This window comes from Atractosteus spatula, chromosome 20 (assembly GCF_055471065.1).
Source record: "Atractosteus spatula isolate fAtrSpa1 chromosome 20, fAtrSpa1.hap1, whole genome shotgun sequence".
Lineage (NCBI taxonomy): Eukaryota > Metazoa > Chordata > Actinopteri > Semionotiformes > Lepisosteidae > Atractosteus > Atractosteus spatula.
In genome coordinates, this window is record NC_142725.1 from 13,297,507 (window position 1) to 13,316,937 (window position 19,431).

At 39.9% G+C, this 19,431-nt stretch overlaps 1 protein-coding gene across 2 annotated transcripts; it reads left to right on the forward strand.

Moving 5' to 3' along the window:
- Window positions 1-1,654: 1,654 nt before the first annotated feature.
- Window positions 1,655-18,141, forward strand: LOC148817579 (uncharacterized). Of its 2 annotated transcripts, none has more exons than XM_088938054.1 (9): window positions 1,655-2,981; window positions 10,123-10,704; window positions 11,247-11,317; window positions 11,821-11,929; window positions 12,019-12,149; window positions 12,998-13,105; window positions 13,623-13,741; window positions 15,109-15,265; window positions 15,859-18,141. In XM_088938054.1, the coding sequence occupies exons 1-9, from the start codon at window positions 2,737-2,739 to the stop codon at window positions 16,005-16,007; spliced, it is 1,671 nt and encodes a 556-aa protein (XP_088794180.1). In that variant the 5' UTR covers window positions 1,655-2,736; the 3' UTR covers window positions 16,008-18,141. The 2 variants fall into 2 exon arrangements, with proteins under 2 accessions (XP_088794180.1, XP_088794181.1); XM_088938055.1 differs by having other exon boundaries at window positions 1,656-2,981; window positions 15,109-15,275.
- The last annotated feature ends 1,290 nt before the right edge of the window (window positions 18,142-19,431 follow it).

Consider the following 19,431-nt stretch of genomic DNA (forward strand, 5'->3'; position numbering starts at 1 on the left):
CAAAAGAAATGAATATAATGGATTTCGTTGAAATAACTTCTTTGGAAAAAAACATTGTCAATATTAATTACCACTAGGTAACTGACAGAAATAGCGCCTATCCAGTAGAGCGGATATCATCAAGCAAAAGGACATTCCTTCTTTGGAGACGTTTTTAAAGAACAATATTATTAAATACGTATTTCCACAATAACGTAAGATCGTTTTTACACCACGTTTATATTTTGAAAATCTGCCAGACCCTTTACCCTTACACACTAATTCAGAAATTACAATAACTGCAGTCCCTTAGTTTCATGTTTGGTGAGAAAATGTTTGTTATAGAGGTCAAACTTAAACAATTAGTTGATTATTTGTAGTAAAGTGCACCAACATTACAAACGCTGACAGTCCGAATTTTTTCTTTGAAATATTTTTTTTTTAGAAATCCTGCTTTCCTTTTAAAAGGGAAATCTGTTTAGTGTTAATTAATGCTAAGACAAATTAAATTAATATTGATTCTGTGGATATCCAGTAGGTGGCGCCTTACGAGTTGTGAGTTGCTCTGGGTGACGGTAGTTCAGGTAACACGAGTCCCAGGTACATGCACGAACGTTAGGGATTCAAGGCTGCCCAGGACTGTCGATGTCATTAGGTATAATACTACATACCACACGATGTATGTTTTTTTTTTAATATGATATTCATAATATTTAGTGCTTGAGAAGTATTTGTGATATGTCCTTTTCGGACAGATCAGTTGTTGTTGTTTTTTTTATCGCTGATAAAACCAACGCAAATAGACTTACAATCAAGAAATTGCAAATCTCTTCTTTTCTACCGTGGAAAATTGCCAGCAGTGTATTTCCTGTACCACAGGCCGGTAATCCTTGTATCTGTTTAGAATGTACTTCTGACTACTTACTGTCCATCCAACAATTATCAGAAATCTGTTTATTCTTGGTGGAAAAAAATTGGGAATAATTCTATAAATTACGAAAAGCAAGCAGTTCATGTATTGAAGACCACACCAACGCCAAAGATTGCTTCTTCCTGACATTAATCATTATGCCCAACTACGCAAAAAAATAGTTTTAACTAAATTATACCAACATATAGGTCCTCCAAATTAAAGTTAAATTACTTCATACTGTATTATATTCATGATGTGGTAGGATCTAGAATGTCTTTACATGTCTACTCGTAGATACATAGGGGCTATAACACCATATACGTCATGAGGAATGCACATAATCAGTTATTACAGGGAATTTATGTGATACGATATCATCCAAACTTTCCCTGGGTTAAGCTGGCCGCAACGAAACCCTTTGAAAATCAGTCGCACCCAAGAAGCTGCGATCTACCTCGTCACGCCGTTTTTAAAAAATAAAATCAGGCTCTGAGAACAAGTTTCCTGGACACCGGTTTATCCCAAAAAGTTCGGGGGGTCTTCAGAAACGTATTGTGACACTCTACCCGATGCTGAGCTCTTAGGTGTGCGTCACTTCGCACTAGGGGGTGAAGGTGGTACAGTATTTCTGTTCAAGAGCTAAAAAATGCATGGTAACTTCCCTGATATTATCCCTCCAGTCCTGCAGATGGTGATACCAAGATTGGGGACCGGTGCGTCTTTCCCATAGTGGGATTCAGACCAGAGGTAGTAAAAACCAGTTCCTTTATGCGTGTGTTTGAGTTGTTCATCAGATCCGGAGAGGGGAGGGGGCTTTTCTAACGTATATTTAGGACCGCAAAGGTTTGTTTGAGGGGGAGGGAGATAGTTTAGTAATCTAGTTGTAGTAGTAGGGACGGTAGTATAGCGGAATACGAATTTCTCGCACCAGACAGATGAAATGTACGTCTTGGTACGATATTGAATAAGGGGGGATATATTAAGACACTTAACAAAAGAAAAGGAATATAGCATCAGTGTTTTTTTTTATTTCCATAAAACCCATTCGTTCCGTTGAGTTGGTGTGAAACTTCTGCCTTTTTTTGTCGGAAAAGGGAAAGTTAACATGTCTTAACAGAAATGAAATACGAGGAAATTGGCATCAAATCGTGGAAGCCTAGAAGGAATACGAAGGTCGGGGCAGTTGAAAGAAATGCTACTGCTTGCTGAGAATAACAGAAACGGAAATGCAAGAACAAAAAAGATATTTCTATTAAAGGGGGAAGAGTATGGAAGGAAACGTCCACAAGAAAAGGAAATTGGATTGCGATGCACATGAATCTTGTGAGGGGTTTTGGAAACGAGGAAAATTGTGCAACCTAATTTAACTGTTGCACAAAAGAGTCGTTACAATCTGCGGTGTAAATAAAGTATTGCGAGGCAAAGACAGCGGAAGGAAACGACAAACAATGTCAAAGCTGGGATAATAACCGCTTCACAAACTTGATAAACACCGAAGGGGAAAACAAAAATACGGACGATCTGGGAGGAAGTATCGTCGAATACCGGAAAAATAATCAAATACAGAAGCTACAAAACCTATAAAGAAAAAAAAATCTTTCGTTTTGACTGTACCGCAATTATAGAAAAACAAAGCAACAATAACAGCGTAATCTGCTGGTGGTTTGCATGAGGTGATGCGCTCATGCAAAGCGGAATCGATTCGCGTTTCTTTGTTCAGTTAGGTTTTGTCATCTGGTGACGGGTTTGGGTGCCATACATATACCTTCCCTGGAAGGAGGGTGAGTCCGTGGATTAGAGTCGGGCAGTATAACCATTGGTCGCCGCATTCCTGTCCCCTCACGATGGGGAGGAAAAAAAAGACCCTGCACGACTACGCCGCCGAGTTCACAGATTTGGCAGTGAAGAGGCATGTCGTGGAGCAGCATGAGTCCGGGGAGAGGACCCTGGTGGAAATCTTGTACTGTAAATCCTGCGAGATCCCCATGAGGGTCCGCAGGGACAGGATTCTCGAGCACCTCGCTTCAGCCAGGCACTACCGAAACAGGCGGCTCGCCAAGCAACAGTGGGAGAGAAAGCCCACGCTCATGTAAGTCCAGTTGCTCTCGCAGTGCTCGCCTCTCCGGTGTAACGTCCCCGTACGACCGTGCCTGTGTCGCTTGTTGCGCACCACACAGCTCGCTTTGCCTATGCGCTTAAATTCCGCAAAACCGTGCAGGCGCTGATCCGTGAGAGCCAGCCCTCACAGCTCATGCTGGACGGAAGCACAACTGTTCTGTCGGGGGGTTGGTTGAGGAGACCAGCCGTTTTTAATTTGACATCAGCTGTAACGCCATTTGTTTACAACACATACATATGCTGCTTGGCTATGTATGTAGCTGTGTACTGTTTATTAATCCTCCTGACCTTTTCTTACTTCCTTCATCCTCCCCTGCCTTCCCAAAACGACACTTCCTAAAACCACCTCACAAAACATGCCGAGTTTCTTTTAATCTTTCCATGCATTTTAACGTGAGTCAAGTTGTGGTAAACAGGATGTTACGTTTCGGATAACGCTTGTCCTTGTCTGTGTTTGCACCTTCCTTCCCCTTAATAACTGTTCCCTAGGCGACGAGAGTACAGGAAGGATAAATGAACAATTGCCCTTAATTAACCAGTGCTGGTTGGGGCCTTTTTAACTTTGGTCCAATGTATTAAAAATCCCCTGCCGGTCTGTTGGTACAGTGGGCACATTGCAGCATGTAATGATAGACCTTGTAAGCGTGTTTAATGTGAGTAATACATCCAAAAAAGTTTCTAATTGAGGTATTTTGCACTGCTCCGTGATAAATAGAGCTTCTACCTGACTGAGAACACCATGCGTATTAAATACAGATGCGTTTTCTCTTGATTATGGTATTAACATCAGTGTGTTAAACTGTATTGTACAACAACTTTATGATACTTGGGTTAAGTCATTCAGAAGAGAATAAGACCAGTCACATATTTGTTATTGTAAAACATTTTATACTTTACATTTTCAGGCATATTCACTCTACAGTTTATTAGAGTTCTAACCAGGGAAACATCATTATAATTATTCTAATTTTATTTGAATTATTTTAATTGTATTTGACTGTTATCCGTAGAAGTCACCCCCCATTTTTACAGCACTGCACTTTGCTGGAGCAATCTAGTTAAGGACACCACAGCAGTGTTCACTTGTGTTTTTAACCCACAATCTTCACGAATCCTAATTAAATCCAAATATTCTCGTGCTTGACATGACCCTTTTCTGCTTCCTCGTGTAGGTATGAGAGCGGGCAGGATTAAAACAATACATAATGAGCCTGTTCTGTTTTTTGACAGTACCCGTGGCATCATGACATGGGTTCACAAACGAAAACCTGAGCACATTGCACATTTTTCTAAATTAGCCTCAAAGAAATAATTTAAAAGACTGTGATCTGATAGGTGATTGACAAATTTGGAAGTGTTTCCATTGGCTGTAAAATTTCAGAGAAGGATATAGTTATGTCAGCGTTGAGAATGAGAGAAAGTCCTCAAAACGTTTTATATGTCGAAAACAATTAAACAAAAACCCTGGCATTTTTTAAAATAACATCAATATCACCTAAAATCCCCAAACCTTCCTTTTCAGATCTGCAGACGGATTAGTCAGATGGAAATGATGTTTCTAATTCTACTGCTGCGGAGAGAAACAAATCATGTTTTGTTTTCATTGTGACTGTTAAAACATTTACATTTTAGTTGACATTATTTTTAGGTATACATTGAAAGGTATTCTATACTGCATGAATCAAAATTGATATATTTAGTGAAGCAACATGTAATCTCAGTAACAGACTTGATACTGAATGAGCTAACCAGTGAGACCAGACCGTTCATCCCAGTTGGCACATTTGGTAGTTACTATCTTATTGATCCAAAGATCTCACCCAGCTTTTTCTTGAAGAAAACCAAGCAGCCTCTTCAATAGCATAGCTGGGTAGCTTGCTGTATATTCCCACATAGAGAAGCTCCTCCTATTCTTGGCTTTAAATTGAACATACAGACCTTCCATTTGATATGATTTAAAGTTTCATATATACAAACATACAGTATAGAGAATTTTTGGTGGCTATTAGAGCTAAAAGATCAGTTTCCTGCAGACTAATGTTTGTGTAAATTAATATTAAGAGTAATTCAGTGAACCCTTAATTTATTTAAAGATATAGTTTAGTTTCGACAGTATGTCTAAACAATCAGATTGTGGGAGGGGGCCACATATTTGCAGATACAACTTTCCTAACAGAATTCTCAAGCCCTCCATTAATTCTGGTGGTCTTACTTTTAGTAAAAATATTAGTGAGAAGAAAAAAAAGGTGAACTTTCACCTGAGAAGTGAAAGAGATATTGACTTCTGCCTCCAAGCAACATCTCCAGAGAGTCCCGCCAAGGTTTATAAGCATATAGATTGGAAATAAGTTTCCTGCCTGTGCTGCATTTTCCACCATTCATATTACAATAATCTATGATCATTACACAAGATTATGATCAACATTCCAGCCCGTGGGGTGCTGCAGTAAAAAAATCAGACCTTTTAGTGGTATTTAAGTCGGAACCAAGCAGAGCAGAACACCCCCACAAGTACGCTGGTCCGGTTAAAGTGTGTCAGGAGACCATTCTACGTCTCCAGTTAAGAAGGCAAGAGAAGATATGAAGTGGAAAATCTGAGTAGCTACCCCAGTCTGTCGGGCCTTTGAAGCAAACTTGTCTTTGCAAAGTAGGGCCTTTATGTAATATGGCCTTTAATCCAGGCTTCGCTAGGCTGCATTTGTTTTCCACTGCCTTGTAATTTTACTCTGCTTTATTAAGTCTATTTTAACACCAGTATCGGAGGCATTTCTGCAGTTATTTCCTCTTGCCTGCCTTTTCTTAAATACCATCAAGCATTACGGCCCACGGAAAAAAAATAAATTTGGTTAACCTTTTAGCCCTGGTGTAAAAATAGCTTGAATAAGAACGTGACAAAAAAAAAAACTGTATTAACCCTTGGGTTGCATGAGGGAGCAACTCCTTATCTCATTCATTGTCATATGCTTTTATTTTCTGCTTTACAGTCAGACCTATAATTAGGCATTTTTCTCAGAGAAAGTGAGAAAGAATAGGTCAGATATATTTAACCTTCCTTTGTCAACTAGAGCATCTAGATTAGAACAGACAATACCCATTGCACACCACTACTACTAAATGATGTTGACATTATTTGTAGGTATACATTGAAATCGGTTCTTATTATTTGTAAAAAACAAAATTAGATATCATCCCAGCAGTGCAACATATTTTTTGGAGGCAGCATTAGTAAATGTAACCATTATTTGGGGCTTTGTACATACAGTTAGCATGACTTGCTCAATTCTCATTACTATATAGCAAATGCTGCTGTAATCGAAAGTGTCAGTGACATTAAGCACTCCAGACACTCTGAAATATGCCCTATAAAAATTCTCCTCGCTGTAACAACACCATGTCTCTGTGTTTCTTTTCAGAAATACGCCACCATTTTAAATCAACTACTGGTACAAAACAAAACAGAGTATAGGATCTGGATATAGGTCTTTCATTCATAATGTGTGACATACCAATATAGATTAACAAAAATGATATGTACCCATTTTGTTTCCTGGTGAGCTATAAACATTTAAGGAAGTTCAGATTTGGTCTTGACACCAATTTACTAACCTTTATCACAAATGACACAAACAGGATATTGTTTCACAAAGAACAGACAGTCATGCTTTAAGTTAAACAGAAATAAAAGCTGCTGTTAATTTTCATACTGCAGAGCCTTGTTAGCACATTCTAATGTTGCAATAAAATTAATACATTTCTGCGGAATTTAAACTTTTGTGCCACCTCTTTCAGTCAAGCACTTTTCAGAGAAGACAGCTCACAGAGGTGCAGTATTGTTGCAGTGAGGGGAAATACAGATTTCTCTTGAAAATGTTTGAATTCCTGTACATTTGGTTTTATCCTTTAGTAATATAAGCTGTTGTATGCTTCTCCCACAGAGGAGGGGGTAAGCCTGGGTTTAAATCTGTGGTCTTGAAGATAATTGCCTTAATCTTTTCCCATCTGTAAATGGAAATTATGAAACCAAAACAAGAAATTAAAAATAACAGAGCAAGAAAAGTTCCCAAAAGAGCACTTCCTGCAAAGGAGAGTTTACACAATGAAATTTCAGGAGCACATGAGTTCAATATGTAAAGAAGAAGGAAGACATCGTGATACAGCTCTCAGAAGTGTATGATTAACTGTTTTTAATTAACAAGGAAATAACATTTCTGAATTCCATTATCATGCTGCATTATCACACTGCTCTGTCAGTGTACAGCGTGGGGCGCGGTGGGAGGGGTGGAGAAAGTGGTATCGAGCAGTGTTGTAAAAGAAGAAAGAAGCATTCTACACTTTGAACTGAAACATTTTGGTCTTGAAGAGCGAATACATTGAGAAGACCATACAAATATTGAAAATTCTCAATTAACAAAGTCAACCTAGAGGACGTCTTCAGACTGAACAATGAAGCATGAAGGACACAACTGGGAACTCTGTCGAAGTGCAATTAGAAATAAGAATAGGAGGCACTCCTTTGCTCACATGGTTGTGGGAGTATGGAATAAGCTACCCAGCCATGTGGTTGAAGCCAGTACTCTGGCTTTCTTCAAGAAATGGCTCTCAAGAGAGCCCTGTATCAATTAACTACAAGCAACCAAACAGGCTCAACACGCCAAATGACCTTTTCTTGTTTGTAGCCTTTTGTATGTTCACGTTTAGCTCTGTTCTGCTGAAGATGTGCAGAACAGTTCTTGCCACTGTTGATTTGGGGGAGCTTTCCAACATTCTAAAAGATCTGGAATCCAGAAGGAAATGCTTTAACCTGACACCAGAAGCCATGCCACAAGGAAGAACGCAAGAGTACAAAAAAGCATCTGGTTATGACTGGTGCTCTCTCAGAGAGGTATGGCTCCAACAATACAGCGCAGAAATATCCAACTTGCGTCAGTTCTTCTCAGGTAGGTGCAGATGTGGCATTAACTCAGCTTGGATGTGCCCATGGAAAATGGGTTTAGTCTACATGTTCTAACATCGCTCTGGCATGGCCAGGCCAGGCATGTCACATGAAGCCCACTCTGGGGCCAGTCCTCAGCCAATCCCAGTGAAAGCAAATCATTAAACTCCTCCCTGCAAGAACCTGAAATGGACAAGGGGGAAGGACTGAACTGCAGTCCCTTACACCAGGACTGCTGATCTCATCCTCTTGATGTGCAGGCAGAGAGGGGCAGAGGAAAGCAGAATAACCTCACCCGTCTTCCAGTGCTGCACGCTCCAGAATAAACAGGTGTGCTTTCCAAACCTTGCTGTCCGTTTCCTGATGTCTAGTCTGTGTAATTGCTTTTGAATCAATTCTGAATGGATGTGTTTTGTACAGCTTTGATTATGCTTCCAACATGGAAGGACAAGAAAGCAAGTGTCTCAGAACATGGAGTGCAGAAGAAAACCTTTTTTTTTTTGCACTACACATAAATCTCAGGGACAGTTAGGTTGTTTAGGTTTGTTAGGTTATTAAATCAGTATTTTTATGGGATTCAATATTACTTTCACTTTGTAGTAATTTACATTTTCATGAGGTTGTTTAATAAAAGATGGGATTGTTTAATCATCTTCGTAGACGACTTTGAATTACAATTACAGCTGATACCTGTAAAGTATATGACATACATAGATTTCTAGAAAGCTTTTGCTGAGCTCCTACATAAATGACAAGGTTTTAAATTAAAAGTGTCAGGTATCTAAGGTGTATAAGACACAGAACAAAAACTACTGAATAATTAGGGAACAACAAGTCATTTAAGGAATATAACTACTAATGGTACTACTGTAATTGGGATCTATTTTAAGCCCAATGCTCTTCTAGATCTATATCAACAACATAGATTGTCGATATAACCATAGACTGGTTACACATTTGGAAAATGTACATAAATTGTAACAATTGCATAGTGATTTATGCAGGGACCAGTAGCGTATTCTGTGAACATCACAAGGGCGATCAGAAGCTGCAGGAGGTCGCACATGGAAGGAATCTGGGTGTTTATGTGCATTCTTCTCACTCAAACCTTGCTACGCATTAGTAAGACCTAATTTGGACTGGGATCAGCTTTGATCACAATACCACAAAAATAGGGATATTATAACCTTAGAGTTCAAAGAAGAGTGACAAAGAGGATTGGGAGATTGTCATGCATGTCAAATGAGGTAAAAGTGTAGAAAAAAGGAGACTCGTATATCAAATCCTAAGTGGTACAGACAGTCAACCTAGGGAACTACTTCAATAGTTACAAGGACACAGAGTCACAGTTAAACAAAAGGGGAATGCATTTAGAATAGGGATCAAGAGCTGCAGGGTGTCTAACATTCCCAATCAGGTACTGTATTTAAACACTACATTCTGCTCTACCTCAGGAAGGGACTGGAATGAGTTTTACATTCACTAAACTTAAACTATCAAATGAAGAAAATGGGCACAATGGCCTCCTCTCTTTTACGGCCTTCCTTATATTCTTATGTGCTCACAGCATCGTCTCAGAGACAGAATCGACTGCTTTAACTGTAAAACCCAGACGGTTTCTGTAAGCAGGAAGTCACTGCTAACAGTGGTGAAAAGTGAGACCTTACCTTTCTCATGTATGGCTCCTGGTCCATTCAGATACCCTGTTGCCTAGCGACAGATGTCCTGTATTTGCCACCGTTGGCTTTGAAAGTAAACAGAGGGCGGGAAAGAGATTAGCTTTCTTTAAAAGCCTGCAGAAATAGAGTACCCCCCTCTTACTGCGCCGTGCACTGGCAGTGAATAACTCTGGTGCCAGCTCTGCACTTTGCACCCTGGCATTTCATCTCTGGTATTGCATTAATGCTTTGGTCTCGTTAGACATCAAATACAAAATACCGCAGCATGACTTCGCTGCACATCATCAGAAAGCACAAGTGATTAATCGCTATACAGATTCAAGGTTTGCTGTACTACAGTTTCTATTTTGCCTCTCTTTGTACACTTTGAAAAACGGAGCAAGGCCCCGAAAGGAAAGGAAATGTCTGGAAAAATACACCTCTGCCTTAGTCAAGGAATAAACTCTGTTCTACTTTTGTTAAAAACGAGATAAAAAAATAAACCTTTTCATTCCTTGCAGACCATCGCCAACCGACGTCCACCCCAGCATACCAGTCAAGCTAGACTCCACTCCCCCCCTGGCCTTGCAGTCCCAGCTGATCCTGCATGGAAATCACTGCTCCTCCACAAGCACCAGTGCCCACCCGCCTCCAGCCTCCCAGTACCAGCCAGCGGTCCCGCCCCGCCCCAGTGGCATCAGCTCCACTGCTAATGGGAGCTCCGCCTCCACACAGGTTGACCACGCCCCTTCTATCGCCTCAAACAAGGGCCTGGTCGGCTCTCGAGTCAAGAGCCCCCCGCTGCTGGCATGGTCCTCCAGCCCCTGGTTGGTGGTGACAGAGGCGTCTAACAGTGTGTCCTCCGGACGGCACAGCTCCGGTGGAGGGTTGCCAGGTGGCCTGGGAGTTGGGTTGGCGCTCTTTGGCGTTGGCTCCGGCAGCAGGGCCCTGTGCCAGAGCCTGGTAGAGGAGAGTGGGTGCCACTTGCTGTATATCGTGGAGGACCAGCGCTGGGAAGTGGAGAGCCTCTTTAGCCAAGAGCATCTTACTCATACCCGTGTGCTTCGTGCCATTGACACTGACATCGTGCTCAGCGACCAACGGTATGACTCTGAAGCTGCTACAAGATCTGAGCAGGGGGGGTCTGTTCTATCATGGCTGATAGTGCCAATGGTTATGCCGAAGTCTGTGTTCCCAAAACAAATCTCATTTCACATGCTGAGCTGATCAACATCTTGCTGTTTGCAAGTTCAAAAACCACTGAATTGAATCTACGAATTGATTTCGGATGGCTGTTGGAGAACCTCATTTTCTCACACAAATCATACAAAACTGGCCGCTTACAAAATGAGAGAGCAACCAGTCACATCTCAGTGACCCCTGCACACACTTTCCAAGCCCCCGAAAGAGATGAAAGGAATTGTTTATGTTTCTGAACAACAGCGGAGCTGATGCCCAGCCGTCTAGAGAAGAGTTTCTGTGGGGGCATAGCGGTTCCACTGGAAACAGTCTGGTGTTAAAAAGAGTGTTTTTGAGGGGGGGTGTGGGGCTGGACTGGGGTGTAGTCAGCTGAGATGCAGTTCAATGTTGGCTTCTCGCCGAGGAGCTTTTTTCAGTTTGTGGTCTGACTCTTTTTGTTTTGTAGTGTCGCAGGAGTAGTGGTTTGTTCTCCCCCAAACGAGGCCTCGGTCATAGTTCTGGATGCATTACGAGCAGGTAGGCTTCTGAAGCACAACTCGAACTGAAGTGCATGTGAGGAACAGGCTTCTTCTTTTCCCCCCGACTGATCGTGTACGCTCCCATTTATGGCCTTGTATATTTCCGTTTTCGAAAACACACGATGCATAAAATATATCTTCTGTGAATTATTTTATCATTCTCAAAGTATATATGACCAGGTCATCTGGCATTTCTATGTGTTAAAATGTATTTTTAAGTATTTCAATACTATCCAAGGTTCTAGCTTCAATTTAAGCCCTGAAGCAGGTCTCTACTGTATGTACTTACAAAGTTATTGCAAAATCTTTCCAGACGGAAAGATTTAATCAGGACTTCTGAACAGTATAGTTATGATTAGCAGTATAGTTTAATGATTAACATTTGAAGATATTTATTACTTCAAATCTTGTTAGAATTAGAAATTTGAAACTGAAATCTGAAACAAAGATATCTTCATTTTGGTCTTATAAGATCTTGTTCCTTGACTGTCTTCTGTCCAGGTAAAGGGGTGTTCTGTGAGAAGCTGCCTAGTTTAGACAGACACATAGCAGAGTCCTGCTTTGAAGAGGCTGAAAGACTGGGGAAACCACTGGTGTGTGGATTTTACAAGTAAGCATTGTGCTCTGCAAAACTGTGTGCATCAGGCTTACTTTTTCACTGTAATGTGATGCATTGAAACACATTAATATGTATTGTAGACGTTTTGATCCAGCTTTGCAGTTCTTGTATAAGAGGGTTCATGAAAACGGCACCTTGGGTAGAATTCAGAGGATAACCGCCGTGAGTCGACTGTACCCTCGTCCTTCTGTGGCCAGGATCAAATCATCCGGTAAGCTTTTCATCCACTGTGCCATCTCTCTTGGCCACCCCAATACCGAAAACTTCACTATGTTTTAATGATTTATAGAGATTTTAAACCAGTGCTGGCCCAAATGTTTTTTTTTAATGTATAGCACAAGGGCATAAGGTCACAATGTGTTACCATACATTCGATATGTGTTCATGTTAAAACCCCTACTTGAAAAGGTTCAGAACTGTGAACACACTTTGCTGAGATGTCTAACCACTTCTTTGGGATAACTAAAAAAGCAGCAGCACCTTAACCTTTAAACATACTGATAAAACATTCTACCGATATGTGTGCAGTCTCTTCTTCATGGATGTGTTAACCATGTTACTTTTTTGCTTCATACATTCTGTTTCTATACACTGTATGTGAAGTAAAAAACAGTTGAAAATGATTACCTGTGAATCTCTAGTGATTAGTGGATGAGTGGGTGACGTCTTCCATCTGGACCAGAATCTCGTTCGTGAGCCACATGTATGGCGATAGAGGACTATGTGGTGAAGATTCAATGGACTTCTCCTAAGAGTTGGGGCATTAACCCAGATGTTCTAACTAAAGTCCACTCTGGCCTTGTACAGTTCCCCTTTATTTGAATTGTCAAAGCAATGACTCTGTTCTTCGATGTGATCAGCTGTGTAGCAGGGCCACTGGTGCAGAATGGCAGCTACACTTCATTCGGGCTGGAGCTGTACTTGACTGGATACATTCATATATGTACAGCTCTTAGATATTATTAGGGGTGAAAAGCGCTGTATAAATGCATTTGATGATGATAATGATGATGATGATTATTATTAAGCAATATGTCCTCACTCATGTCTTTGTCACAGGAGGGATCTTTTTCAGCATGGCTGTACATGATATTGATATTATCTGCTGGCTGTTAGGAGAAAGTGCTCCAGACACCATCTTTTCTCTGGGACATGCATTCTGTGCAGGTAAAACACTGAGCTGAACGTGACAAATGGAACGCTTAATACCTATGCAGACCATTAATTCAATAAGCCCTTATAATACCTTAAAATATCCTGCATTGAAATGGATCCATGAATTAAAAGTAGCAGTTTCATGTTTTTTTAAACAATTCCGCTCTGTTTTGCTTCTACTGTATATCAGAAACATGCATGATGTTTGTTTATATGTATGCATTGATAAAAGACAGATAAAAATGTAGTTGTGGATGTTTGTAGACATTGATCAAGCTTATGTTGTGTGATTCTTCCTATTCAGTGTATTGTATAATGTCCCAAAGCTTTGGATTTTCATGTATTTTACAGTCTTGTGATGCATGTTGTTTTCAAACCTCTGGGATGCTACATAAGATGATGTCGCATTCTCTATGTAGACTAAATGTAACAAAGCTTAGGGTTGTATGCAAATCACATGCGATGCTCACAGTATAACGCCGGTGAAGGATGTCGGTGAATGTTTTATTCTTGCTCGGTGTCTTGGCAGAGGTGGCTGCGGTGAACGATGCCGATTCCATCTCTGTCAGTATGAAATTCCCCAGCGGGGCCATCGCCTCCCTGGATGTCAGCCAGCACTGCAACAAGAGCTGTGACCAAAGCCTGGAGGTGTGTGTGTGTCCCAAGTGTGAAGCAGGCCGCGCAAGGCCACCCAGCCCCAGCCCTGACCCGCTGTCGGTGGCCTCTCTCCCCTCCGTTTACAAAGCCTCGCTTTCCAGTGCAGAGCAGCTAATGAAAGACTCGCTCTTTTCCGAGACAAGAGATGAATCGCCTCGTGTTGCTCCAGTTTTCCGTAGCACATTGACATTCGAGAAGTTAATCATTTCCAGCTGCTTTCCAAGGCTTGCTTGCTTCCAGTGTTAACAGTATGTCATTGAAGGACAGCAGCACAGCCTTTCCCAGTTTCAGTAGTATGAAACATACTCCATAAAATAGTATGTGACACCCCCCAAATGGGATTGTGGGTTACCCCCCAGCAAAGCTAGTATTCATTTATATGGATGGATGGGCTACAGCAGTTAGGGTTACAACAGCAGTGTCTGCAGTGAGGATCTGAATAATAAGCTTTCCAGTTTACCAAAAGCTCAGAGCCCTGACTATAGAGCCTCCTTAATTTTAACGATGGGCAGCGTGTGACCCTCTTCTGTGCATGCAATGCACTTCTGCCATCATAAAATAAGTGTTTTGCTAAATCTTAGTTTTCATGACATTTCAGCGATGTTTACATACATATGTTGATTCTTGATAAGATGTTTGGAGGAAGTGAGACAGGAAGTCACTGAGATTCTAGCGAGAGGTGTTTGTTTACTCTTTGTGGTTTCTGTTACAAGATTAAAGAAACACTTGTTTTCTGTTTTTGAGTAAAAATAAATCAGCTGTCCTTTTGGGACTAGTTTCTATGTGCGCAGTGGGGTAAAGTAGAGTTTTATAAGAGACTTCATAGACCTTTAACTGTCCTTTAATTGTCACTAAGGATGGGAGTTGGACCCACTGATTGCATGTACATCTCCTAAATGTGGAGGAAAGGAAATTGGGCGGAGATTTAATCCAAGCCACATCCTAAAATATGTTGAGAGGGTCAGCCCAGAGACTTCTGAATCTAATTTTAAAATGAAAGAGAATTAATTTAGGACTGAGAATTAGAAACGCATCAATACACAAAGAGTTGCGAGTGCCTGGAACCGGACTCCGAGTCAGCTGGAAAAAGTCTAAACTCTGGGCTCTGATAAAGAAGTATCTGGACAAAATCTTAAAGAAACGTAACTTATCTACCAAGCAAACCTGACAGGCAGAATGGCCTCCTGTCAGTTTCTTGCTGACTGCTTCATGTGGGGCGTCTTGAGCTGTGGCTGCTGACAGTGTAGTAATGGGACATTGTGGCTGACGGTGTGTTTTGGGGGTGACGTACTGTATATTCAAGTGAATGAGTAAAGCTCTTACCTGGTGCTGTTTTCCTGGGTCCTGTTATTCCCCAGGTCCATGGCTCAGAAGGTTCCCTGCAGATGGAGAACCGGAACCCTCTGGGAATCTCAGACCATAGCACCTCTTCTGGCCTGTGCCTACAGTCCACGTCTGACCGCTACAGAGAAGCCTACAGGGAACTGTTGCGCCACTTCCTCAGGACTCTCAAAGGTCGGTGCTGGTGAGCTCGGAGACTGCTGCGCACTAGCTCAGCTCATCCTCCTGGACTCGAGGAAGGGATGTTAATGAGTTGCAATGCCCTTTTTCTAGGAGTACTGTACATACACTGTGTCAGGGAAATTCTGGAGGATTAAGAAGACAGTACACTATTTTCTTGTTATTGTGATGAGCTGTCAAGTTCTGAACTGTCAGTTGTGAATTCGGTAGCATGTCAAAATCTTAGGACTTATTTCATATGGTACCATTTTTTGTGGTTTTGTTGTTGTATGCACTTCTTGCACCATGAGCAGATGCATTTGCAAAGTCATTTTGGATTAAAGTATCTGCCCAGTGACTAAATGTAAATATATTTGCGTTTGTTAAATGTTGCATTTGATGAATGCATTTGGATTTTTTCATTCTCTTCCTTTAAAATGAATCCAAACCTCTTGTAGTTAATAACTAGAGTAGTTCTTCTTCACGCATATAATACAGTGCGTTTTTGTTCCTGGTGTAAGCAATGGTGCAGGATAGCAGCAATTCGCAGTCGAACTGGTAGGCAGAAGTTCAGTAATGTCCATTTCCTCTTGGTCTCAATTTGGCAGGAAGGGAAACACCTTTTTTCACCAAAGAGCAGTATTTGTGGACAATCCAGGTGGCGGCAGCAGCTGAGCAGTCGTGGAGAAACGGCTCTGCAGTAGACCTGCGAAATGAAGCCCCCGACACCACCGTCATCAAGACTGAGGTCCAGTGATCAGGCCTGGACTCCACCGGTCTAGAGCCTAGGAACTCATCGCAGACTTCACAGTCCACCTACGCAGAAGCACTTATCTCTGAATAGCCACCGTCGTCGCCAGGACTGAAATATGCATTTGTTTTTCATTTCATTGTGTTGCCTGTTTTTTTGCCTCTTGAAACTCCTCTTAACAAGATCCCGACAAAACTGTTTTTTAGAAGCTCATTTTTAACTGCCTCAAGAAATGTTCTTTTGCTTCTCCAACACATAGCCCTGAAAGATCTGCTATTATTTTTTGGTGTGTTTAATTAAACTGAAAAAAGAAACCTCAAGGTCATACATGGACAGAATTATTTGACCTGTTTATACAGAATACTCTCCCTACACCATTGATTTGCAATGCTACTGTACAATCATTCTGGGACATGTCATTTTTATTTGTTTGACATAACATGTTTGACATAACATGCCTTGTAGAGTTCCCTAAATCATTTTAAAACAAACATGTCTGTGTTGGATAGAATATTGATATCTTAAGCACAAAAATGCACTGAGTTTGTTTTTGTAAATGTACAGAAGTCCAAAAATAGAACAATTGATTGGTAAAACTGTCAAATCACACTTATACCTAAAAGTTCCATTCTCTTCTTCTTTTTTATTAGTTTTACAAATTTCTCATATCTGTTAAAAATTAGATGTAAGTTATTAAACTATGGCCATGAAGTTGTCTGTATAAGAATAAGTTATCAGAAATGCAATATCTGTGCCTTAAATTTTGTCAACGTATAAAAATGTCTGGAAATCTCCAATGCCAAAAAGTGTTCAAAGAACACATTAAGGAGTCATTATCATTTTTTTTTTCTAAGCTAATAATTAAATATTTTTTCTTTTTGTAACGTGAACATTACCAACCAGGTGTTATTTGTTAATCCTTACAGTGCAACATTCTGCAGCTAGCTCTGTCTTCCAAAAGACAAATTCTTTGGTCTACAGTTCTTCATAGTATTGAGCTCTCATGTTCTTGGACAGATATAAATAACAATATTTAACTTATGTGTGCATTTGTACATAAAGTTTAGCCCCCTATGTGCTCAGACATAATCTTTCCAAGTTAAAAACTGTCATCATTTATTCCAACTTGAAAATTACCACACTATGAACTGTCATGAAACCACACAGACATGACTTGGAAGTGTAATACCTACAGCCAGTGCTTCTGAAATTAAATGGAGAGCTGCCTATCCACCCGATGAGGTGTTTCAAATGTATTATTCATCAGGAGGCTGAGTATACTGTTTCTGTTCTTGGAAAACCGAAATACCAAGTGGGAACTTCATGATATCCTATAGCTGCAGCTAGTTTGACTTCCAGAGCATCCTAAATATTTTTGTTTTGTACAGACTGTGCTTGACGTCTAACTTCCACGTCTGTTTTACATTTAAACTCCATGGAATTGCATTTGAAACTGAGCTTAACAAATCAAAAGACAGAGGGCAGGTAGCCTAGGCTGTCTATCTAATTGTCCGAACTATTTATATTTCATCAGTCCATTAAGATCCAGTAAATCCAATACATATTCCTATCGCAGTACACTTTTAGTAGTAAAAACACCGATTCTTAAAATGGAATCTAAGATGTGCTCATTTAAAAGTCAATAAAACAATTTACCTGCATATGTTACCAATTTCACCTTTTTCCTCTCTTTTATATTAAAGAAAATGTCCTTATTGCAACATTTACAGTATGTTGCATATGAGGAAGAAGATCCCTTGATAACCACTGCTGAATACATTAGAATCAAATGGCTGATCTGCAGTCATAAGCTACAGGTCACAATTGTTGCCTATTATTTCATCAAGGAATAATTTCTGTGTGTGGGGGTGCAGTCTATGAAATCAGTGTGTATATTGTCTGTACTGTATGTTGGAGACCACAAACGTTTAAACTTGGGTACTGTTTCTTTGTGGTGAGTATGTTAGTGACTTTATGAAGTATAGGTTACCTTTTGAACATTAATGCTTCTTGTGTGAAAAGTTTTCTTTCCTGAACAGGAATATTTGTGAATCACTTGTACATTTGTCCACTTAAAAAAATGATGAATATAAATGTAGTCATAAGGTATTGCCTCCTACCTTAATAAAACAAGTTTTGCATATTTCTAAGTGTTTTCATTTTAAAAACTTTAACTAGCACTTTGCAGAGCACACAAAAATATGTGGAAACGACAGAAAAATTGGGATACCTTCTGAAGTAATAATATTCAGTGCAGACCAATAGTTTCCAAGATGTTCTCTTCAGGATATGTCCTAAAAAATATGAGTTAATGAAATCATGTTAATTTGTCCTGAAAGTGGGTTAACCCAACACTTAAAAAACTGAACTTATGAAGTAATTATATTCATCTTATATTCATCTTATTCATGCGTCACGAACTTTGGCCAGAACCTTCAATTCCAAGCAACAATGAGACTGATTTAGCTTTTTGTATGGTACTCCTTGATTTTCATTGATTGGACCTACAAAATATTTACTAATATAAAAAGCACTTTTGCTCAAAATAAGGGTTTCCTTACATCTCTTTACATTTACACTGTGTTAACAATCAAATCATACTATTGAAACTAATTATAAAATGTACTTTGTACATTTGTATTTACCAATCCATAACTTGTAGTTTCTCCGTAGTGCTGCCTTAAAACTTGAATGTCATTTTTTTTAATCAATGAGAAAAAGTACAGTTTATTAAGAACAAATTACAGAGCAAGTGAAATTCTACATGAGAATTAGGACGTTATTAATTTTTCCAAAAAGTCTCAACCAGTCCCGTTTTTCTAATAAGTACACTTTGGGATTGCCACGTTTAAATCGTTGATATTCATATTCTAATAATGAATAAGTACGTCATCGTTCATCTGTCTATTATTCACAACTGTCATGCTGTCGGGCATTTAGACACCTGGAACAGTACATTTTACCGTTGAGGACAAGAAGCACATCATTTACCACTGATAAAAAACAGAATATCACAACTTGCAATCTATTTCCTCGAAAACGCTTTGGGATTTTTTTCCCTCCCTTTTCCTAGTATTTAATGCAAATAACAATAATTTGCATCTCACGGGGAGAAAATGAATTAAAAAAATACAAAGGTGTATCTCAAAATAACCTGTGTTTTGCTACTGTCGATTCAAATATTATCACGTTGAACGTTGTGCATTATACTTCATCCTATACCATTTGAACTATCTGTGAGAGGGCAGACGTTATTAGCATTTTTCTTTATTTAGATCAATCCGTAAAGATTAGGCCTATGATCGTAGTCACCGTGAACATGGCAAAACAAATTTTATTGACAGCCGCAAACAAAAACACATTCAGGTACTGTGCCTTCAAACGAATTTCTTGTAACCGTTTGGCAACTTTGTTGATCAAAAAGGAAATG